Source organism: Hypanus sabinus, chromosome 10, assembly GCF_030144855.1.
Source record: "Hypanus sabinus isolate sHypSab1 chromosome 10, sHypSab1.hap1, whole genome shotgun sequence".
In the NCBI taxonomy this organism is placed as follows: Eukaryota; Metazoa; Chordata; class Chondrichthyes; order Myliobatiformes; family Dasyatidae; genus Hypanus; species Hypanus sabinus.
Genome location: NC_082715.1, coordinates 136,946,477 through 136,970,855, shown reverse-complemented (window position 1 = coordinate 136,970,855; position 24,379 = coordinate 136,946,477). Strand labels below are relative to the sequence as shown.

Genomic DNA, 24,379 nt, shown 5'->3' with positions numbered 1-24,379 from the left:
TTACTACATGGTATGGAAGATGAAATTTTATCAACTACAGTAAGAATTATATCCTCTGTTGATGAAGGAGATATGGTACTTCAAAATGAGGCCCTGTGAAATAAGGAACCTGAAATTGAAATGGTGCTAACTGTAGAGTTGTTAATGATGCTTGGTGGAGAGGAGACGTATTTCTCTTGATGTGAATATGCATCTATACAGTTTTGAGGGCATTCTGCTTCAAGTGTCTGTCTCCCTTGCTCTTCCCCTCTCCTCCCCGCTCTTTCCCCCCCCCCCCCCCCCCTTCACTTGGTTTGTGGATTGGGATCTGCAGTTCATATTATGTTTCTGGTTTCTCCTTTGTATTTTGTGCGATTTTGATCGGGCAGACTGGCTATGCAGTCTGTCATCAATGAAAAATGTCACTGAACTAAATTGAACGTTCTAGACAGCTTTAAGGATTCTGTGGTTTGATGTTTCATGTTCTGTTTGGTTTCACTCGTTTTTTGCTATTTACACAATGCTTTCTTTATTTTTTGCATGTTGGGTGTTTGATGTTTTCTTTGAACTTTGCTCTGTGGGAAGAAGAATCTCAGGATTGTATACTGCATACATACTTTGATGATAAGTGTACTTTCAATTTGATGTTGTTGTGATTGCACGAGGACATTGGCTTGTCCTGGTGGTACCTGGATTTGTCACCTCTGGAGATCAGTCTAATGATTGTGCTGTTGTCTGCAAACTTTATCAGTTTGGTGTATAGAGAAAATAGAAGAGGTGAGCGAACACATCCCTCTGGCACACCAGTGCTGAGTGAGCGGGATGTGGAGATGTGATTGCCTGGTCTCGCGTACTGCCTCCTGTCAGAGATGAAGTTTGTGATCCACCTGCAGGTGGGACCAGGTATGTCAGGTCTGGAGAGTTTCTCTTCCAGAAGCTCAGGGATGATGGTATTGAAGGCTGAACTGAAATTGACAAAGAGAATCCTGACATATGTACCATGGGAGCCAAGGTGTTGTAGTATGAAAGTCCAGACTGATGCAAAGTGCATCGCCTACAGATCTGTTGGGTTTGTAGGTGAACTGTGGCAGATCTAGAAAATTGATGTTCTGGATTTGAGAAATGACATGACCAGTCTTTCAAAAGTCTTCATTATGACAGACCTGTAGTTATTGAGTTGCACAGAAACTACTCAGTTTCCCAATTCCTGCTGAGGTCCTCCAGCAGATCGATTCTTGAATTTGTCACACTGGTCAGACACAAAAATCACTTACAGAATCTTAAAATTGAGTTCCAGTCTTCAGAGTAAGTCTCTTTTGTTGTCATCGAGATATACTAGACATCAGATGAGGGGAATGTACAGTTGGTATACTTCACCTGTCTCTTTCCATGTATGAGCCCAGAACTCTGTATAAAGGGGGCAGGCTTGTTTATGGAACCATTGTAAAAGGTGCATTCTGATCATCTTGCCAATCACTAGCTCGAACCCCATTGTCCCGAAAACAATTTTTCATCAAAAAGAAACATAGTAATTTTTAGGTGAGTTTTGTTGTATAAAGTATTGTAAAGAGCTCTACTGGTGTTCTGCAATCTAGGTCCATTCTAGATTGAACTGAACAGAAATGTAGGGTCTGTAGTAGAGTCTACAGTACTGTGCAAAAGTCTTGGAGAAATATATGCACTGTAGCTGGGGTACCCAAGACTTTTGCACAGGCCTGTCACGGTCCTCCACCCTCGCCATTCCCAACATCCTTTGCTCCCCATCAGATTTACAAATTTGTTCTCTGCTCCACATTCACAAATACAGTACTGTGAGTCTGTGTGTCTGTCTCTCATATAAATAAAGTATAGCTTTTGCACAGTACTGTGCTTCACTGCCTTTATTATAATGCAACTGCATATTCCACCGGCAACAATCTTGTTGTACATTAACCTTGTCTTGCTTTGTTCTCCGATCGGGTGAAGTTGAATGGGTCAATTATAATTAACACAATTTTATGTAACATTATATTTCTCTTCCAAATCTTCCAGGTATTGTGCTGAAAATGGAAAAAACAATGAATCCAGCAAGGTGACATCTTTTAAGGTTCACTAAGGATTTATATTGATTTGGAACTACTTGGAATCTGGACTTGCTGCGCTTATCCAGTCTGGGCTAAGTCATTTGCAATTCAGTGCTGTAATACAATGCTTCCTGTCAGCTCCACTCAAAACCTTCCCTTGCATCAGTATTGCTAATTAAACTTGGGAGCAACTTTGACTTCCTAAGAGGAAAAAGTCCTGCCATATTTTCTATTTTTAAGAATTTTATCATTAAATAAGTTTTCAGAAATTGGTAGACATTAGTCAAGTACTTTAGAAAGAAATTAAAAGTAATTTTGAATCATATTTGTGACCTTTGGAGTATAATTCAAGATCATGAAAAGACCAAATAAACATCGACAGCTCCAGTTTTTCAGCCTCTTCAGCAGAAAGCCCAAATCTAAAGCAAAACTTGAGATGTCTGCTGTCACGGTCGAGGGAATAAACACTAAAACAGAGACTGAGAATGAGAAAAAGATGACCTCTTCGAATAGAACAATACAGTCCTCCAGTAATGAACAGTTATTAGGCACTCTGGAGTGTCCTCTTTGCCTTCTTAGCCAGCCTCGATCCCAGTTCCCAGAGATCATTTCTTGTCATCACCGTTCTTGTCTGGATTGCTTACAACAATATTTGAAAATTGAAATTACAGAGAGCAGGGTCAACGTTGCTTGTCCGGAGTGTTCAGAATTGTTTCATCCATCGGACATCCGTATGATTCTCAACAACAGCACTTTGATGGAAAAGTATGAAGAATTCATGCTGCGAAGATACCTTGCATCTGATCCAGATGCCCGATGGTGCCCTGCACCCGATTGTGGGTATGTTATTTTGATTTATTTTCTTTGCACTTGATTAGTATATCTATCGTAGTAGATTATTAGCTTATAGGTTGGGCAGCGCAGTAACGTAGTGATTGATGTGACACTATTACAGATTGGTGTGTTCCTGAGTTTGGAGTTCAATACCAGCGCCATCTGTAAGGAGTTTGTACATTCCCCCCATTGACCACGAGGGTTTCATCCATGTTCTATGGCTTCCTCCCACTTCCCAAAAACATCCCAGTTAGTCATTTGGTCTTTATAAATTTGTCCTATGATTAGGCCAGGTGGATCCAAGACAGAGCGGGTTTTTAGACCGGAAGGGCCTGTTCTGCACTGTATTTCTAAATAAATAAACAATAAATTCCTTTGGATATGTTTTCCTTTAGGTAGCTGATAACTGAGTGGACAAGATAATATACTCAGATTACAGGCCTGGTGAATAGTTCAGCCATACAGACCTAAAGTGGTAATCAATAACTTTTTTTTACAGTGAGTTTGTGTAGGGTCATGCTGAAGATGTAAGGGGCCAGGATATTTTGCCTTGCTGAACTCCTTAGGACGTACAACAGTATCTGACACTCTTGCCCCACTTAGGCTCCATCTGTGTGGGCTGGGAGGGGAAGAAAATAGTACATAGTGCCAGGTGAGCAACATAGAACTTGGAGCAGTCTAGCACAGAAACAGGCTCTTTGGCCCACAAGGTTGTGCTGAACCAAATAAATGAGTAATTAAACTAAACTAATCCTCTCTGCCTCCACATGTCCACATCCTTCCATTATCCTCACATTCATATGCCCATCTAAACATCTCTTAAAAGTCCTGAATGTATCTGCCTCTACCCATTGTAGCCTGTCTTCACACTCAAGTGAATGGGGCAGGAGCCAAACAGCAAAACTGTTCTGCAAGGAATCGTGATGTTGTCGGTGAATCGTGGAATAACTTCCATATCTGAGTTACCTACGTATTCAGCTGACCACTGGAATTCCATGAGCTGAACAATTCTGTTTTGCTTGTTTGTTTTTTTTCTCAAAGCTTTGCTTAGCACTTTTGGATAAGGTAGACTAGGTACTTGCAGAACTGTGTACACTGTACCACATTGCTCATTATATGATTGCATCCCTGAAAATCTCAGGTTTATTATACCTCCTCATTGCGACCATCAGAGGAAAGATACAGGAGCCTGAAGACGCACCTTCAACATTTTAGGAACAGCTTCTACCCCCCACCATCAGATTTCTGAATGAACACCACCTCACTATTTTTGCACTACTTATTTCATTTAATCTTTTAAATATATTTCTTATTGTAATTTATTGTGTTTTTATTATAACATATTGCAATGTACTGTGCTACAAAGCAACAAATTTCACGACATATGCCAGTCACATAACCCTGATTCTCATTCTGAAACTGTAATGGCTCTCCGCATGGTAAACCTGGGCTGTGCTGCTGTCTTCAAAGTCCCCCCCACTTTATCGTCAGCAGTTTCGAATTAATTATCAATAAGCTTCTCGGGTGATATATCATGCTAGTACTGATTGTTAAAGCATAACATATCCTGTTTGTTTATAATGTTGGTTCCAACTTTATCTTGATTGTGAAGTCTTTCTTTTTGTTACAATTGACAGAAATGGTGAAATAGGTGTTTTGCATACTTTATTAGTCAGGGCATTGAGTGTAGGCATTGGGGCATTATGCTGTACAATAGTTGTACAAATCATTGATGGACATGGTTAATCTGGAAAGAGCACAGCAAATATTTTGTGAGGATGTTGGTGGGACTAGAGTGTCTGAGCTATAGGGAGATGTTTGCCAGGCTAGACCTATATTCCTCAGGAGAATGAGAGGCAACCTTATGTGAGGTTATAAATTCATGAGAGGCATAGTTAAGGAAGATGGTAATGGTACAGTCCATAACTAGGGAGCATAGATTTAGGGTGAGAAGGGGAAAGATTTAAAAAGGACGCAAGAAGCATGAAGATTTAAAAAGAGCATGCAGAAGATGGTGAGTATGATTGAGGCAGATACTGTGGAGTAGGCACTGCGGTCAGCATGGGCTCTTTGGGCCAAAGGCCCTGGATCTGTGCTCTGTCTGTTTGTCTCAAATCTTCATCTTTGTTCTTTTTATCACTTTGGACATCTCTACCAAATTCTCCCCTAGTATTAGCTACAGTGAATTCAGACTAGGTTCTCCAAACTTTACCCACGAAAAGCAGTGGGAGCTAATTGAAGCCAGGCAAAGCAAATGAGTACCTTACATACGAAAAAATATCTATGTCTCAGTCAGGAATTTTGCAAAGACTTTTTAAACACTCTTATGCAGATGACAATTAAGAAAAATATTCCTGCTCAGAATATCATAACACAAGCCAACCTGCAGTGTGATTGTACACTCTGTCAAAGTGTAATCTGGCCTTGAGGATCAATTAAATACCAAGGTGAATGTATAAGAATGTTATAAATAACTTATTGCTAGGACAGGCACTAGAGTTTATGAAAATCTAACTTCCTGACGATGCAGTCATTGCAGTACTCCAATACAATGGTATGTTTATGTACCTAATCAAGTGGTGAGCAGATATTCAAATTCATTCAAAACTGGACTATATTTAATCCAGTAGCCTAGCAGTTAGCACAGCATTATTGGAGCTTGGAGCATCAGAGTTTGGGGTTCAGTTCGTCTGTGAGTAGTCTGTATGTTCTCCCCATGAACACATAGGTTTTCTCAGATGCTCTGGTTTCCTCCCAGGGTCCAAAAACGTACTGGTTACTAGGTAGTAAATTGTCCTGTGATTAGGTCAAATTGGAGATTTGCTGGCAGTTGTTTGGTGGCATGGCTCTAAGGGCTGAAAGAGCCTATTCCATGCTGTATCTGTAAATAAATATAATGCATGTTCATGGTATTGCAAATATCTTTTACTTTCTGACATTATGCAGAAAAAAAGCAGAGGACATGGGTTAAGCGTGAAGGGGGGAAAGTTTAAAGGGAACATTGGGGGGCTGGGTTCTTCACACAGAGAGTGTTGGAAGTGTGGAAAATGTGGGCTCACTTTTAACATTTAAGAAAAACTTGGACAGGTTCATGGATGAGAGGTGTATGGAGGGATATGGTCCAGGTGCAGGTCGGTGGGACTAGGCAGAAAAATGTTTTGGCACGGCCAAGAAGGGCCAAAAGGCCTGTTTCTGTGCTGTAATGTTCTATGTTTCTATGCAAGTCAGCGTATTTTACTAAGCAAACACGAGAAAATCTGCAGATGCTGGAAATTCAAACAACTCACACAAAATGCTGGTGGAACATAGCAGGCCAGGCAGCATCTATAGGAGAAGCACTGTCAATGTTTCGAGCCGAGACCCTTCGTCAGGACTAACTGAAGGGAAAGATACTAAGAGATTTGAAAGTAGTGGGGGGAGGGAGAAATGCGAAATGATAGGAGAAGACCGGAGGGGTTGGGATGAAGCTAAGAGCTGGAAAGGTGGTTGGCGAAAGTAATACAGAGCTGGAGAAGGGAAAGGATCATGGGACGGGAGGCCTTGGGGGAAAAAAAAAGGGGGAGGTGGGGAGCACCAGAGGGAGATGGAAAATGGGCAGAGAGAGAGGAAAAAAAAACAATTAAATATGTCAGGGATGGGGTAAGAAGGGGAGGAGGGGCATTAACGGAAGTTAGAGATGTCAATGTTCAAGCCATCAGGTTGGAGGGTACCCTTCTCCTATCATTTCGCATTTCCTCCTCCCCCCACTACTTTCAAATCTCTTAGTATCTTTCCCTTCAGTTAGTCCTGATGAAGGGTCTTGGCCCGAAACATTGACAGTGCTTCTCCCTATAGATGCTGCCTGGCCTGCTGTGTTCCACCAGCATTTTGTGTGTGTTGTATTTTACTAAGATTGCTGTGCTTTTCTTTGGTATTAAATTCCTCTTAAACAAACTATTTTATTTTATTTCCAAGTACTTAATGATGTATGTTATGTATTTATCTAGCTTCCTTTCCTTGTCCACTCTATTTTAGAAGTGTACTGTATTAAGTATATATCTGTTACATAGTTTTTTTTGTGCTTTAAATGTCATCTAGCTAAGCTTGCAAATTTGTGTGTCCTGTAGTATTGTTTATCCAGAGATACAGCATGGTACAGTACCAGGCCCTTAAGACCCAGTGAGCCCGCGCTGCCCAGTTACACCCATGTGACCAATTAACCTACTAACCCGTATATCTTTGGACTGTGGAAGGAATCCGGAGCACCAGGAAGTGGGGTGAAGGGACAAACTTCTTGCAGACAGTGGTGGAATTGAACCCAGGTCTCTGTGATGCTGTAATAAGGCTATTGCTACACTAACGTGCTGCCAATGTCTTCTGCATTGCTTTTGACAGTTTTCTACGTGGTTTGATATTGTATACAAATTTTAATTTATGTTTTGATTTAAGTGCATCTCGTAGCCAAGCCTAGATATCTTGGATATTTTTTAGTAGCTGCTGTCTGCCAACCCGAGGGGTCTCGATGGAAAAACTCTGCTGTTTGTGTTCAAGTAACGTCCATTTAGGGTGACATGCATATTATTTTGCTCTCTAAATTGCTTTCTACAAAGCACTACAGGGTACTTCAACAAAAAACACCTGCAAGCCCATTCACCCTCCCCAAACCTCCACCTCTTTACACAGTATGCTTTGTTATTAAGTAGACAGCAATGTGGTTAACAGAAATTATTTGTCAGTAGATGAAGTATTCAGGTGGTAATTACTGATGCATTGATAGTAACCATTGCTATCCCAGATTGCGTCGTGTCCCTGGGTCAGTAGGCAAACGCGTCATGCTTTCCCCATTGATTTGATCCCATGCAACGTGAGTGTATCTCCCTGTTTCAATTGCTACAGCTTCAGCACCTGAACTGTGCATTTTTTTGGTGTTTAAAAATCTCTCTGTGGGTCACTTTCATACAAGTTTTGCAGTGAAGTGTAAATTTTAACTGAGTTCCTGTTTATACATAAAATCTTTTCTAACTGCTCCACTTTGTACACCATTTGGGACTCTGCTTATAGCTGTGAGAAAGAAGCAATCTACCCCATGACTATTAGCTTCTTTCACAAATCCCCCCTTTCCACCCTTGCTGAGTCCTTTGATTGTACACTGTCACATCATGCCACAAATTTTATGAAAACTTCTTGTATCTTGTACTAGCTTCCCCACAATATACTTCCAGTTTCTTCAGAAATACACTCCTTCCTTAGCTGATGAATATAGATTTCTCAACTTCTGCTTGTATTGCAGACTGTCTTAAAATTTAGCCTTCTGATATTTTGTGCATGCATATTTCTCCTCGAGAGCCCCACCACATTTCTTATGTGCACCAAGTGCTATATTGCAATTGAAATTTGTATTTTTAAGCATAATGTCATTTCACTTAAATCAAAAATACAGTTCCCAAAATTCACTGTTGCCACTTACATAAAGAGCCATTGTGAGCTTCTGTGATCTAAGGTTATATAGAGCCTATTTTAATCTTTCTTCTGGATTTCCTGAGAATCAGGTTGCTTTTTTACTGTGCCCATGGTCTGTTTTTTTTATCAATTATGCTATTGTTTGCACTGTTGTAACTATATGTTGTAATTATGTGGTTTTGTGCAGGTCTTGTAGCTTTAGTTTTTGGTCTTGTTTTTGTCTAGTGTATTTGGAGCTCCTTTCCAGGGAATGCGCTAGACAGTAGCGCGATATTAATACGCAGCAGCCTCTCTGGACTCTGGATTGGGGATTGCCAAACATTATGTGGATTTTCTGGTGTAGTCTGTTTTGTCATATGCTTCTGTGATATCATTCTGGAGAAACGTTGTCTCATTTTTTACCTGCATTGCACTTGTGGTTTCTGAATGACAATAAACTGAATATGAATCTGAATTAAGCTAATTGGTCTGTTACTCCATATTCAAGAACAGAATGTATGTTTGTAATTTACGTGCATTATTCATCATCATCACTATGTGTTGTGTTGTATGATGCGAGCAGTCATGGTCTTTCTATGACCTCACACACAAAATGCTGGTGGAACACAGCAGGCCAGGCAGCATCTATAAGGCAGAAGCACTGTCGACATTTCGACAGTGTCCTGACGAAGGGTCTTGGCCTGAAATGTCGACAGTGCTTCTCCTTATAGATGCTGCCTGGCCTGCTGTGTTCCACCAGCATTTTGCATGTGTTGTTTGAATTTCCAGCATCTACAGATTTCCTCGTGTTTGCTCTTCGCCAATTTTTTTTCTGCAGAAGTGGTTTGCCATTGCCTTCTTCTGGGCCAGTGTCTTTACAAGATGGGTGACCCCAGCCATTATCAATACTCTTCAGGGATTGTCTACCTGGCTGTTTAAACTAATGCTGAAATTCATTTGATGTACTTAACTTTCGAAGGGAACTGTTCTGTTTGGGATAAACATGTTTCTAAATGCATTAAATTTCAGAAAAAAACAGCTTGCAGTAATTAGCTCATAAAATAACTTGGTGGTATTTGATTTTTGAATTTGATTTATGTCAGGCAAAGCTTCAAGTTACTGGTTTTAGCGAAAACTGTAGTCACTGTATAGTGGAGTGGTCCCTCCAAACTCTTCCCTTATGAAGCATACCATCACTTTCAAAACAATGCCTATTATTAAACTACAAGTTGTCCAGAGCAATGTCCAGTGTGAGGTGGAGGTTCGGGGTGGGTGATCACCATTGTTTGATTCAGATGGGTCACAGATAATTCAGGAAAACTTTGTCCCAGAAGCACTCTGTTTTGTTTAGCTGTATATATGTGTATGGTTGAATGAAAATCAGCAAATTTGAATTTGGATATATACAAATCCAAATGTATTTTTTTGGGTGAGTAGACTGCTAGCACAATGATTCTACAATGTAGGCTTATCTTTTCTTGAATAGGGTTACTTTGAATCGCTTACTCGCTGCTCTGTCATATAACTTTAAAGTTGAATTATCAGCTGAGAAATCCAAATCTGAAGAAAATGTAAATTGGTTTGTGTTTGTGTTCCATAATGCAAATCTTAAATTTGGTATTTAAATTAAACGGTCTCTCACTCCAGCTCCATTCAGCTGGTGATTTAGTGATCTGGTTAGAAGCAATTCGATGGGCACCATATTAGCTGACCTCCTTGCCTGTAGACTCTTGGTAATAAATAGCACAAGTCTTTCCATCTGATGCACTGGTGCAAATGGATGTTTATGACCTTTGATGAAAGCAAATTATTAAAGGACAAGTGTGGTACAGGTAATTCTCTAATTTGAGAATATATTTAAAAATACTTCACATAGTTTTCCCTCACGGCAGATTTCTTATGGTTTCATAATTTTTATGTCTTACTCTGTACTACTGCTGCAAAACAACAAATTTCAATGCATATGTAAGTGATAATAAACTTGATTGTATTAGCACACAAGTGCAATTATGAAGAAAGCACACCAGTGTCTCTACTTCATTAGGAGTTTGCAGAGATTTGGCATGATATCTAAAACTTTGACAAACTGCTGCAGATGTATGGTGGAGAGTATATTGACTGGCTGCATCACAGCCTGGTATGGAAACACCAATGCCCCTGAATGGAAAATCCTACAAAAAGTTGTGGATATGCCCAGTCCATTATGGGTAAAGCCCTCTCCACCATAGAGCACATTTACATGAAACGCTGTTGCAGGAATGCAGCCTCCATCATCAGGAAACCCCTACACCTAGACATGCTCTCTTCTCTCTTCTCGCTTCTGCCATTAGAAACAAGGTACAGGAGCCTCGGAACTCACACCGCCAGGTTCAGAAACAGTTACTACCTCATGTCTGTTCATTGCGATGGAATTATAACACAACAATTTATACTCCTTCGTATTATGGGATAGATGTAAGATTTAAGTGAATTGGAATTCAAATTCAACCATTGTGCTCTTGAACCAGAGGAGATAACTTTACTCAACATCACTTGCCCTATCACTGAAATGTTCCCACAACCTTTGGACTCACTTTCAAGGACTCCTCATCTCATGTTGTTGATATTTGTTGGCTATTTATTATTATTTTCTTTTTGTACGTGCACATTTTGTTGTCTTCTACACTCTGAAAGCCCAAGTTGGACGGTCTTTTATAGATTCTGTTATGGGTTTATTGAGTATACCCACAAGAACATGAATCTCAGGGTTGTATATAGTGACGTGTATGATCTTTGAACTTTGATAAGTTTGCTTTGGAATTCAAATAGGTGAATTTGGTTACTGCAATTGATTTTCACCAGAAGAGGGTTGCTTCAGTATCACACAGCTTTTTATCTGGAACCACACCAAATGGTTTGATTAAAGTTTTGACTAATTTAAACTGAGTGAGAGCAGAAACCTCTAAGTTGACTGGTATGCAAAATCCTATAGACCATTTTTTTTTAGAAAAGTTAACTTTAACATCATTGATTTTGGGAAGGATTAACATATTGATAGAACTGCTAATATTTCCACAGTAATAATTTTTCAATAGATTAGAAAATCAGTCAAAACTTAAATTGCTAGCCGTTGATTCATATTTTAAAACCTGTTTTTATGCCATATAACCATATAACAATTACAGCATGGAAACAGGCCATCTTGGCCCTTGTAGTCCGTGCCGAACTCTTACTCTCACCTTGTCCCACCTACCTGCACTCAGCCCATAACCCTCCATTCCTTTCCTGTACATATACCTATCCAATTTTACTTTAAATTACAATATCAAACCTGCCTCTACCACTTCTACTGGAAGCTCGTTCCACACAGCTTCCACTCTCTGAATAAAGAAATTCCCCCTTGTGTTACCCCTAAACTTTTGCCCCTAACTCTCAACTCATGTCCTCTTGTTTGAATCTCCCCTACTCTCAATGGAAAAAGCCTATCCATGTCAACTCTATCTATCCCCCTCATAATTTTAAATACCTCTATCAAGTCCCCCCTCAACCTTCTATGCTCCAAAGAATAATGACCTAACTTGTTCAACCTTTCTCTGTAACTTAGGTGCTGAAACCCAGGTAACATTCTAGTAAATCTTCTCTGTACTCTCTATTTTGTTGACATCTTTCCTATAATTCGGTGACCAGAACTGTACACAATACTCCAAATTTGGCCTCACCAATGCCTTGTACAATTTTAACATTACATCCCAACTCCTATACTCAATGCTCTGATTTATAAAGGCCAGCATACCAAAATCTTTCTTCACCACCCTATCCACAGGAGATTCCACCTTCAGGGAACTATGCACCATCATTTCTAGATCACTCTGTTCTACTGCATTCTTCAATGCCCTACTGTTTACCATGTATGGCCTATTTTGATTATTCCTACCAAAATGTAGCACCTCACACTTATCAGCATTAAACTCCATCTGCCATCTTTCAGTCCACTCTTCTAACTGGCCTAAATCTCTCTGCAAGATTTCAAGCCCTACTTCATTATCCACAACGCCACCCATCTTAGTACTTATTAATCCAATTTACCACCCCATCGCCCAGATCACTAATGCACATGACGAACAACATTGGACCCAGTACAGATCCCTGAGGCATACCACTAGTCACAGGCTTCCAACCTGACAAACAGTTATCCGCCACTACTGGTGGATACTCATATTTAATTGGGATTAAAAAAGGCAACATTTGTACTGTACATGTATTTTAGCCATTCCTGTCCATATTTTAGCCTTAGTGTGATTGATAGAAAATAGCAAATGTGCTACACTTCACTTCAAGTTAAAACTTTTGTTATGATCAGAGAAATGGATAGATTTCAGATTGAGATTTATTAATCACACGTACGTTGAAACGTACGGTGAAATGCGTTGTTTGTGTTAATAACCAGTGCAACCTGAGTATGTGCTGGAAGCAGGTGACACCACATATCCGGCACCAGCATATCAAGCCCACAGATATCTTTGGAACTGATCATTTTTTCCCATTTCCAGACAATGTGTATTGACTGGCAATTTAAAAGTAAAAAGTACTATATTACTGTTTCTTTGTAAAAACATTGAAATTCACTTATTTTTGAGAAGTCAAAAAAGTCTCTTTTGTTAAAGTGAGTAAACTGTGAATATGCCAGCTTGTTTATGTAGATTTGTTCAGTGTATTACTGTTGGTTTATTGCTCTCTCGACCTTTTCAATAAAGCTAAGTGCTTTCTCCTCTTTTTAAAAAAAGTTTCATGCACAATTAATATTTGACAAAATCTTGTCTCCGTTTTCATTCAGAAACACAAGACTCTTTAGATGTTGGAAATCCAGAGTAACACAGAAAATGCTGGAGGATTTTGGCAGATCAGGCAGCATCTATGGAGATAAATAAACGGTTGACGTTTCGGGCCAAGACTCTTCTTCAGGACTCATGAAGGCTCTCGGCCTGAAACGACGACTTTGTTCCACTCCGTAGATGCTGCCTGACATGCTGAGGTCCTTCAGCATTTTGGGTGTTACTCTTAGTTTTCATTCAGTTCTCATTAAATTCTTTGTACTGTATCAGTGTAGGTTTGATGTACTGGAACATTGGTGATTCAGAAGTTTTTATGATGGAAAATGTACAACTGCATCTTACTGAACAAACTGATACTGCTGCCATTGTGTAATGCCTACTGTTTGAATTAAAGTCAAAGGAAATTTGTTATCAAAATACATATATCACCATTTACAAGCTTGAGATTAATCTTCTTGCAGTCGTTCACAGTAAGTACAAGAAGCAATGAAAGTCCACACCCAACCGTACAGACCAACAACCAGTGTGCAAAAGGCAACAATCTGTACAAGTACAGAAAGAAGAAGAAAAAAATAATAAATAAATGAATAATAAATATTGAGAACATGAGGTGAGGAGTCCTTGAAAGAGTCCTTGTGGGAGTGAAGTTATCCCCTCTGGTTCATGAGTCTGATGGTAGAGCAGTAGGTAACTGTTCCTGAACCTGGTGGTGTGGGTCCTGAGACTCCGGTACCACCTTCCTGACTGCAGCGGTGAGAAGAGAGCATGGCCTGGGTAGTGGGGTTTCTTGATGATGGATGCTGCTTTCCTGTTACAGTGCTCTGTGTAGATATGGTCTGGCAGAGAGGGCTTTTACCTATGATGGGACTATGACTATGTAAAGTGACTATATAATGCAAGCCATGTTATCACTGTTATGAGACTCTCGCAATTTGAAACTGATCTATTGTGCATCGTGACTCTCCACAGTTATGGAGTAATTGCCAGTGGCTGTGCAACCTGCCCAAAGCTGACGTGTGAGCGCTCTGGCTGTGCGACTGAGTTCTGTTATCACTGTAAACAACTGTGGCACCCGGACCAAACCTGCAGTGAAGCTCGTAAACAGAGAGATGTGTTTGTGACTACGATAGAAAAGCACTCTACCTCTCTTATTCACAGCGAAGAAACGGACAACGGTAAATACTCTCATTGCAGGAAGAAAAATGTTTAATTAATTTCTTGTACTAAGGGAATGCGTTCTCTCAAAGTCTCCTAAGTGGATTCATCAATCTATATTTGAAATACAGTACCTCGGTTTCTATTAGGTGGTTTGTGTCCATTTCTAAACTCTATCCAGTTAGCTTCACTTAAGTTTTTGCAATAGGATGACTGAGGTATAGAAGTTGATGGCAACTATGATCTGGAGGCATTTGGAGCTTAATTCTGTACACAATTACACCTTATGTGATCTCTTTCCGAAAACCTCTCAAGAAATTTAGGAGTAATTAATGTTTTTACTGATCAGGCAGCAGGTCATCATAATGTGCTACGACAGCCAATTCGTTCTTCCTGTTTGTGGTTGAGGCTGTGCAGATAGGCATCCTTCCCATTTCACTGTTTCTTTAAAAACTACTTTATAACATCAAACTTTAATCGGGCAGATGGGAGCCATGTCTAGGTAACAAGAATGAAAATTTGGTGCTAGGAACATTTAATGACATTTCTATCTTGCATTGTTTTAGCGTTGTTGGAGAAAATTATTAAGAAAGCAAATAGAAAAGGCTAAATTCCTATTTATTGTTCTTCATATTAGAGTTAGAATCAGGAAAGAGATTTAATGCAGCTTTTTTGAATAAATCTGTCACCTTCAAACCAAGTTAATAATGGTAACACTACACTAGCTGGTTTGTAATTAATCAAAAATATTTTTTTGATTAGTATTTTGACTTCAAAATATTAGACGCAGAATTGATAGAAATGATACCATGATTAGATAAGCCTTCCACGATGCTCATAGGCATCAAGGTCCATGTGTCATACCACTACCTGTTTATATGACTTGCTGCCTTCATCTCATTCACATTGAGGTACTAAATAGTTTTCGCTGTTGCTGGTTGGGCTCTGGTTCTCCCTAAGACACTGTCCCTTTGTTCCCAGAAAGAATACTTGAATGATTCTGTCAGCACGGCTTTTGCTTTCTATTTTGATAGAAGACCACTAAACCTAAATGGAAACCTGCTGTAGTGCAGACATTCCACCGTGTTTAATGCTCATTTCTCATCACTTGTATGGAAGACCAAAATAAAGAAGGGGAGATTGTTGAATTATCTTTTCTTGGAACAAAGAGCTCCCATTTTTTTTACAACTTACTTTTCAGTGCTAGTTAAACACGTACAGTGTGACTAACTGAAAATTAAGAAAGGAAATTACTAAGGTTTCAGGGAGATGGTAAGAAATACATCTGCTGACCTCATAAACTATGATTAAGATTTTTTATAATGCTTAGATGTTTCTGTGGACTGGAATAAAAGACAAAAATATATAAAGTTATTCTAGTTTATATACACTTAAAAATTTTATTAGAAAAAATGTAAATAAACTGGAACAACTTTAATTTGTAGCCATTCATTCTCTTGCTGGGAAATGAAAACTACTCGTTTCAGTATTTGTCCACCAGTATCTTTGATCAATTTGAGATATCCAGGATTCTTCAGATCTACATTGTCACATTTTGATGTACACCTTGTATCAGGACAAAAGAAAAATGAATAGAATAAACATAACAAAATCTCCTCATTGAGGATAATATATTTAAAAGAAAATAATTATTTCTATTGCTGTTTATTTAGGTTTTGTTTCCATTATTGTATTGAAGATTGATTCGTCACTGCCTGTTATTATTTGTCATAAATGAATCCTAATTTTTGTTTTGATTGTGCTGTAGACTTTTTAAAGATATTTTGATAGTTAAATTTTAACTTGTCTATTTGGTTATATTTGTCATGATATTTTAAACAGTATTATCATACTGGATTTCAAAGTGTATAACTGTAAGGAAAGAAGGTCTGAGAAAAAGAATAGTAAATGAAGTAAGGGATGGTGTATGAAGTAAAAATGAGTAAATAAGGTAGTATAGACTGTCCTCAGGCTATACTCAAGCCCAAGTGATCAACACCCTACATATGAAAAAACTGCCATAAAGTTATTGTTCCAATATCCTAGATACGTATTTGTTTCCTTTCTCATTCCACTTTCGGTAATTGTACTTATCATTCATATGCTTTTGGTCTCATTCCTTACCTAGTGTCGATGTTTTGAGTGATTTTATGTATTTTCTGACTTATGGACTTACAGATGTATGTAAGAACAGAGCCCGTTCGTTACTCAGCCGTTCTGTGGAGGAGAAGTAAATGTGAGGCAATTTAGAAATCTTTTCTTTTAGACCATAAATCAATTATAAGCATACAGAAAGAGTGAAACGAAAATGATGCATTATATCCAGCTTTTGGACATTTTACAGACTTTGAGGAAGTAAATATCATAAATTTAGATTTTATGTCTTGATATATTTTTCTTGATCAAGAATCGGGAACCATTAAATCAATTGACAGAATCATTTTGAAAGAGCTGTCAACTCAATCTCATCCCTTTCTCTCTCCCATAGGCCTACAAATGTCTGCATTTTGGGTATGTATCTGGTTCCCCTTTGGATCTTGCCCCTTTGGATTTTTCCCCCTTTTGGATTTTCAGGCAATGCATTCTAAAATGCCATGGTATAATGTATAAAAAGGTTTTTTTTTGTCTAACCCATTTCCCATAAATCTGATTTTTCTGTTTCCTATTTTGTATTTGGTCTAACAAAAAGTGTCATATTTTTAAACGGGTCTTACATCAATGCTGTAAAGAATGTCAGGCTGAGTTTCTCCCCATAACTGCAAACTAGCACCCTGTTATCATTCCAGTAATTCACCCAACCTCTCTCTAACTTTTAAGGTCAATTAACTGTGTGGGTTATTTACTTACAGGTACTAGTATGATTGTCTTCAAATATGTTGGAGATATGTCATGTATTTAGTTAGCTTGTATACCGCTCTTGCCAGCAAAGCTAGATCTAACTTAAATACTCAAAATTCTAAATTGAAATATTTATCTAGATGATCTACCGAGGAGAAATAGGGGTGCTTGCTTTTAAGGTTATTTCTTGCCTGGAAATAATCCATAGTACAAGAGATGTTATATATCTCTTATATGATTCTGAACAACTTTTATGCATGAAATTTGTACATAGAACATTGAGCATAATACAGCACAGTACAGGCCCTTTGGCCCACAAAGTTGTGCCAACCTTTTAACCCTACTCCAAGATCAATCTAACTCTTCCCTCCTACATAGCCCTCCATTTTTCTGTCCTCCATGTGCCTATGTAAGTATCTTTTACATGCCCCTAATATATCTGCCTCTACCATCACCTCTGGCAGTGTGTTCCACATACCCACTACTCTGTGTTTTGAAAAAAAAACATACCTCTGACATTCCTCCCATACTTTCCTCCAATCAGAAGGTAACAGCACCACTGAGAAATATTAGTTTTAAAAATAAGTTGTATTAGTGTATTTCTACAATAATTATTAGTATACTTCTCCAATTAATTTATTTCCCTGGCGACATTAGCCATAAGGAGATATGAAGAGAGCTTCCACCTGTCCTCTGCAAGAGTCCTACTATTATCTGGAATTAAGTATCTGATGCCTATATATTTTAAACTTACGTATAAGATCACATGTGAAAAAGGAGCTTGATAATAAAGCTTTTCCTGCGACTTGCTGGGTCAAGCTGTGAAAGTAGAGTGATTGAGTCATGGAATACTATAGCACAGAAACAGGTCCTTCAGTTTATCTATTCTGTGCTAAACTATTAATCTGCCTAATCCCATTGACCTGCACCTAGACCACCTCTCTCTATACCCTTCCCATCTGTGTACCTGTCCAAATTTCTCTTAAATATTGTAATCAAACCTGCATCCACTTTTGCGGGCAGCTTGTTCCACACTCTCACCACCCTCTGAATGAAGAAGTTCCCCTCATGTTACGCTTAAACATTTCACCTTTCACCCTTGACCCATAACCTCCATTTCTAGTCTCATCCAACCGTTTTATTGGAAGCATTTTAATTGGCGCATTCAAATGAAATAAGGCTTGATGACATTTTCGTTTGGCAACAAGAAGAGCTGCATTTTTGATGATTTATGTGACTTGTAGTGAGTGGTGTGCAATCTCCGATAATTGTTACCGATCATGCATTCTCCAGTAATGATTCCTGGCTTGTTCATTTAATAAATTAAAAACATGTTTATAGAATATATTTATTTAGGTTAGTGATATGTTTTATATGAATAAATCAAGATCCAGATTGAATTGTGACCTGTATTTCCAGTAGACCTTCAGTTTAGAAAAGCAACATTTTCTATTAGTTGAGAAGTGTATATTGTATACAAGCCTGGTGTTCGTTGAGTACTAAAATATTAACTTTCAAACACTCAGGCAAGAAGATGAACTCATATAAAGTTAATTGTAGCAAAATGTCACAAGGATTCTAGCACCTGCAGAATCTCTTGCATTCTTCTGTCCTCCGAATTCTAGGTGTATCATAATTAACGAGTTTGAGGCTATAGCTGTGACAGTTTGTGTGCCAATTAAGATCTATTTACTGAACATTCGTTGGTTCCTGCATCAGTGGCACAATGGTGAGATAAATTGTGGAAAATCTAGACTATACAAATCTTGTGTCTTGCAAGATAATCACTGTAGCTTGTATTTAATGCACCCTCCAAATAATGTTTGAAATACCTAGGTGAATCATTTTATTAATTAATAATTTTATTAAATCATGTTACCATTTTCTAATTTATTTTTTAATCTACAAACTGGAAATGTTCAATTTGTTGACAGACTTTAAAGATTCCAGAGACTAACTATTGAGTTCTGCTGCCAAATGTGGATAGAAAATTGCCAGGCAAATGACATCAACTCATAATAACTCCCTTTTCACAAAGAACTCATTTACTCCTTAGACTAAACAGGCTAGACTACAGTTTTGTTGAGTGGAATAAGTTTTGCATGAACTGAAATCTGCATGTTCAGTATCTGCCAAATATAGCCTGTTGCTGGCCAAGTCTAATAATTATAGCTAGTATCATGCAAAAGTGATTTACTGAAAAGTATGTAGCAAACTCACCATCTTTTCTTATCAACAAAGTAAATGGATCATAATGCCTCTCCTTTCCCTTCCTCCACCGCCCCCCCCCCCCCCCCACCCAGCACACACCCAAACAAAATTTAGTATAAAATTACTGTAGGAAGAATTAATTAGGTGTCCTGCACATTCTATGCCCATGAGCCTGATTCCTTTAAAACACAGACTATATCTACACTTCTTACAGGTTCTCTCAGTAAGTTATATAGAATGCTGTTTGCACTAGTAATACCTATAACTATTTCTTTTTTAATTCCTGTTATCCCGTGTATGCGTAGAGGCTTGGTGAATAGAAGACTGAAGTAATCAAGAGGATCCCTGGATCTTGAGTAAATTTTCCTTTTAAATAACATAAAGACACATTTCTTGATTATATCACTCACTTGTTCTGATTTCATTCAGCAGTGAAAATCAGTGTTGCTGATGCTAAATTGTTTTTTTTTCTGATAATTGTGATAATTGTCATTTCTTTTCCCAGTAATCTTGAGCAATGAATTGGAAATCAGTGAAGTACCACCAAATTGCACCTTATGGTCTAAGCAAATGACCTTGAAAATGCAAAAATAAAGCAACTTATTGGCAAACTGTATGCATGAATGCCTTTAAAATATTTTGCTACTGCCAAATGTTGCCTTAATTGATGTCTGAACAAAACACTTTTGTTCTCTAATGCAGGGTGTCTCCTTCAGATTTGAAAGTGGGACTGGGTAGGGAGTAGAGAATGATATCCATTTTAAATTTGAATATTTTTAAAATTCTGTTAAGTACTTTGAGATGTGCTTCTGGCACAGAGCTTCTCTCAAGCCTTAGCCTTTCTTTCTGAATGAAGCTGAAGAGTGTTTCAGTAAGCTATTCAACTCCCTGGGATCTTGGAACTGGGAATGAATATTTCCATTGGAAGAGGTACCAGTAGACAAATCCTTGGCAGAATTTCTGTCTACACTTTCTGCCCTTCAGCAAAAGTCAGGCTTCGCCAAGACCTGGAAAATTCCTTGTATGCACAAAAATTTCACAATATTTCACAAGTATTGCTGAAGGTGGAAATTCACAATAAAAATGGAACATGCTGGAAATATTTAGCAAGCTAGACTATGTTTTGCGGGCTGTGCGTGAAGGAGGTTCCAGACATGCTATACCTCAGGTAGATCCACAACAGTATTTAAATCTGCTCTAAACATCTGTGGAGAGAGAAGCAGTTGATGTTTCACATTGATGACCTTGCATCAAAATTACAAAGTGTCAGGGGGATAAGCAAGTTCTAAGCTGTGGAGGAACTGGATAGAGAGATCAACAGGGAAAAGTGTACATTACAAGATTCAAGATGGTTTAATGCCATTTCTTGCACACAAATGTGAGGAGAACAAAATAATTGTTACTCTGGATCCAATGTAGCACAAAATAAACACAGAAGATGAAAAACATAATAATAAAAAATGCAATAAAGGATAAATACAGAAGATAGCTTATATGCATAGATTTATTGTATGTCCATAAAGTGATGGTAGACTGTAAGTAAGGTGACTGATGAGAAATAATAAAGGAGTGGTGAAGTTGGTGGGCGGAGGTGCTGATCAGCCTTATTGCTTGGGGAAAGTAACTGTTCTTGAGTCTGGTGGTCCTGGCATGGATGCTACGTAGCCTTCTCCTTGATGGAAGGGGGGCAAACAGTCCATGAGCAAGGTGGATGGGATCCTTCATGATGTTACTGGCCTTTTTCCAGCACCTTTCTGTATAAATGTCCTTGTAGGTGGGTAGGGTGGTGTCAGTGATGGTGTCTATAAAAGAAAGATTGGAAGTAGTGGCAATGCGTGAAAGATGGTGGTAAGTACTAGTGAACAAAAGGATTTGTATGGAAGTGATGTAAATGAAAATAGACAAAGGAAATTTGAAATTGTATGAAGAGGGAAAAATGCTGAAGGAAATATAAGATTTCAGGCTGAAATGGTTAAATTCATCAAGTCTAGTAGCAGTAATGTAACAAGAAAGAAAATATGATGCTGTTTCTCAAACTTACCTGAGATTCATTGGGACAGTTTAGGAGGACAAAGAGAATTAAAGTGACAAGTGTAAGTTTGTACTTGTAGACTGCAAAAGACGTTACTGTATTTCACAAGTTCAGTGGTTGCTGTCAGCTTTGAATCTATAATAATTTGCTGATTAAGTGTATTCATTCAACAATGGAATTATGTCCTTCTGTTAATTACTTCCTTCTCTTTTTCCAGTTAGATTGCCTTGAAAGTAAAGTAGAGGGTTAAGTGGGAGGGAAGGGTTAGATTGATCTTGGAGTTGGTTAAAGGTTGGCACAACATCATGGGCTGAAGAGCCTGTTCTGTGTTTATTTTACTTTATTTGTTTAGAGATACAGAGTGGAACAGGCCCTTCTGGTCCTTCGAGCTGTGCTAACTGGCAACCCACCTACTTAACCCTAGCCTAATTGTAGGACAATTTACAATGACCAGTTAATCTATTGATCAGTACATCTTTAGCCTGTGGGAAGAGAAGGGGAAAATGTACAAACTCCTTACAGACAGTGCTAGAATTGAACTCTGAACTCTGAGTCCCAAGCTATAATAGCGTTGCGCTAACCGCTATGCTACCATGACACCCTAAGTTCTATGAATATGATCCAGTAAACTTGCAAACGCTTGGATGAGTTGGGGAAAGCAAGAAGTTTGGTGGGTGGGTGGAGGGCATTAATTTGAGATTTCTTATCTGTAAAGTAAGAAAGACTGTGCTTCTCTCCCCCAATCCCTCCCTTCCGTAGTTGAAGAAATCAAGCCGTGTCCACGATGTGGTGCGTTTATCCTGAAGATGAACGATGGGAGCTGCAACAGGATGACCTGTGCTGTGTGTGGTTGCCAGTTCTGCTGGCTGTGCATGAAGGAAATTACAGACCTGCACTACCTCAGGTACAGACAAATCTATTCACAACCATGTATAGAACTGTCCTAAGCAGGGTTTCATCTGTTGTGCAGTTTTTGAATGGGATTCACACTATGTACAAATCCAAAACATTGAATAAAGAGTATTTTATAGCTGAGGCCAACTGCCACTGGACTCAGCGATAAATATTGCCTTGTATTTATGCACTGTGCCTGTTAACTATTCACAAATTAGTGAAGGGACAAGAAAGTGTTACCTGCTCTTTAGCTAAATGGTGATTTTCCCCTCTTCTGCTGCCCTCTCTGCTAATCAGCAACAAGAAGCCTATTTCCAGTCCTCCTTGCTTCCCTCACATTACATCATTATGTTAAAGGTTCAGTTAGTAGTTCGGACTGTAGGTCAGACATGTACGTTTGGGGAGTCTAGCACTGAATTAGATGATATGCCAACTGAGGAATCTGGATAAGTATAACAGTGAAGACTGGACATTATACAAGTCATGTATGATAAGCAAGTTACTGTTGCTTGAAAGAGAAATGGAGGGCTGTGTGGGAGGAAAAGGTTAGATTGATCTTAGAGTAGGTAGATGGGTCGGCATGACGTTATTGACTAAAGGGCATGTTCTGTGCTGTTTATGTTCTTTAGTTTGAATTGATTTATTGTTGATACGTGATTTTCTTGACTCTTTTTTTCCTTGTTTTTATATGGACAGAAAAAGATCTTCAGACCTGCAAATCCTTCAAAAATGCGTAATGAAGTAATTCTTTCCACCTGCTTGAAGCGGAGGGGGGTGCAAGGGTAGTGACAGGGAATTTTGGATCTTTACAGCACTACAGACACAGCTAAGCCTCATCAGCAATAATGTGGTTTATTTTTCATTCATCTCTTGTGGGATAGTCTACTTATTTGCTGCATCTGCTTAAAATGGAGTATATTTAAGAGGTCAGCAGTTTGATCCAGTTTATGATTAATGCTTCAATTTTCAGCCCGAGTATCCAGTAGGTTTATTATACTGGAAATAAACTTGGTAACAGAAATGAATGTCGGTCATGCTCTGCAGGGCACACAGGATTGAAAGAAAAGAAATCAAAGGGGAACTTTTTCACTCAGAGAATGGTGAGAGTGTGAAAGGAGCTGCCAACACAAGTGATGGATGTGATTTCAATTTCAGTTTTTCAGAGAAGTTTAATAGGTAAATGGATGGGAAGGATGTGAAGGGCCATGGCCTGGATGCAGGTTGATAAGACTAGGCAAATTAATTGTTTGCCATGGACTAGAGGGGCTGAAGGGCCTGTTTCTGTGCTGCAGTGTTCTATGACTAAATGGATAACATCTTAACTCATTTTCATCACATCAGAATTGGGACATTTTGGAGAAACAAGTTTTTGGAAAAAAAGGAGAGTAGCATGAACAGAGAATTATCAGTGGTAGGAAGAGGGCAGAAGGGAAAATGGCTCTGAATGTATAAAAATGAAATACAATGTTAGGATTACTGATTATTTAACTGTTAAATTACAAGTTTAAGGCTGTAATGTGCCTATTGCGAAGATGAATTGTTTTTTGAGCTTGGATTTTCTGGAACTGGGTATAAGAACAGAGAACAGAGGATTCAAGTGATTAGCTAAGGTCACCCTTGCAGTCTGAATTAAGACTGTAATGTGCCTAATGGAAAGATGATTTTTTGTTTGAACTTAGTTTTTGTGAGACCAGACGGAAGAGTCATAGTGAGGAGAAAAGGTTGAAGTGACTGGCTGCGGTCATCCTTGCAGTCCGAAAGGAGGTGTTCTGCAGAGCAGTCACACAATCTGCTTTTGATTTTCCCACTGTAGAGGAGACCACATTGCATGCAATGCATGTTCCGACTGAAGTGGAAATAGTACAAGTAATTACTGCTTTAACTGGAAAGGTAGTTGTTGGACTCTGGCTTGTGGGTAAAAATCACATCTGTTTTTCTTTAATTCTCATATAAGTGTCCCATTGCCTTCTTTCCTAACATCGAGACTGCAATGTTCCCTACTCCTGGCAACATGCTCCACAATTTGTTCTTGCTCTGATGAAAAGAAAAACACTTGAGTTTAATTTTCTCATTTGACATTCTTCATATTAAATACCGCCCTCTTGATGTTAGTTCCTTTTAACACAACCACAAAATATTTCAGA

At 38.7% G+C, this 24,379-nt stretch overlaps 1 protein-coding gene and 1 long non-coding RNA gene across 6 annotated transcripts in view; one reads left to right on the top strand and one right to left on the bottom strand.

The window, feature by feature from the left end:
- LOC132401172 (uncharacterized) overlaps positions 1–24,379 on the bottom strand; it is a 99,460-nt gene that overhangs the window by 15,227 nt on the left and 59,854 nt on the right. The gene's annotated exons all lie outside the window — the stretch shown is intronic.
- Positions 1–24,379, top strand: part of si:ch211-278j3.3 (E3 ubiquitin-protein ligase RNF19A) — an 85,507-nt gene that overhangs the window by 35,811 nt on the left and 25,317 nt on the right. For all 5 annotated transcript variants that reach the window (XM_059983093.1, XM_059983094.1, XM_059983097.1 and 2 more), the window contains exons 2-4: positions 2,011–2,882; positions 14,075–14,280; positions 22,101–22,245. In XM_059983093.1, coding sequence (XP_059839076.1) covers positions 2,398–2,882; positions 14,075–14,280; positions 22,101–22,245 — 836 coding nt within the window. In that variant the 5' untranslated portion in view covers positions 2,011–2,397. The remainder of the gene's footprint in view (positions 1–2,010; positions 2,883–14,074; positions 14,281–22,100; positions 22,246–24,379) is intronic.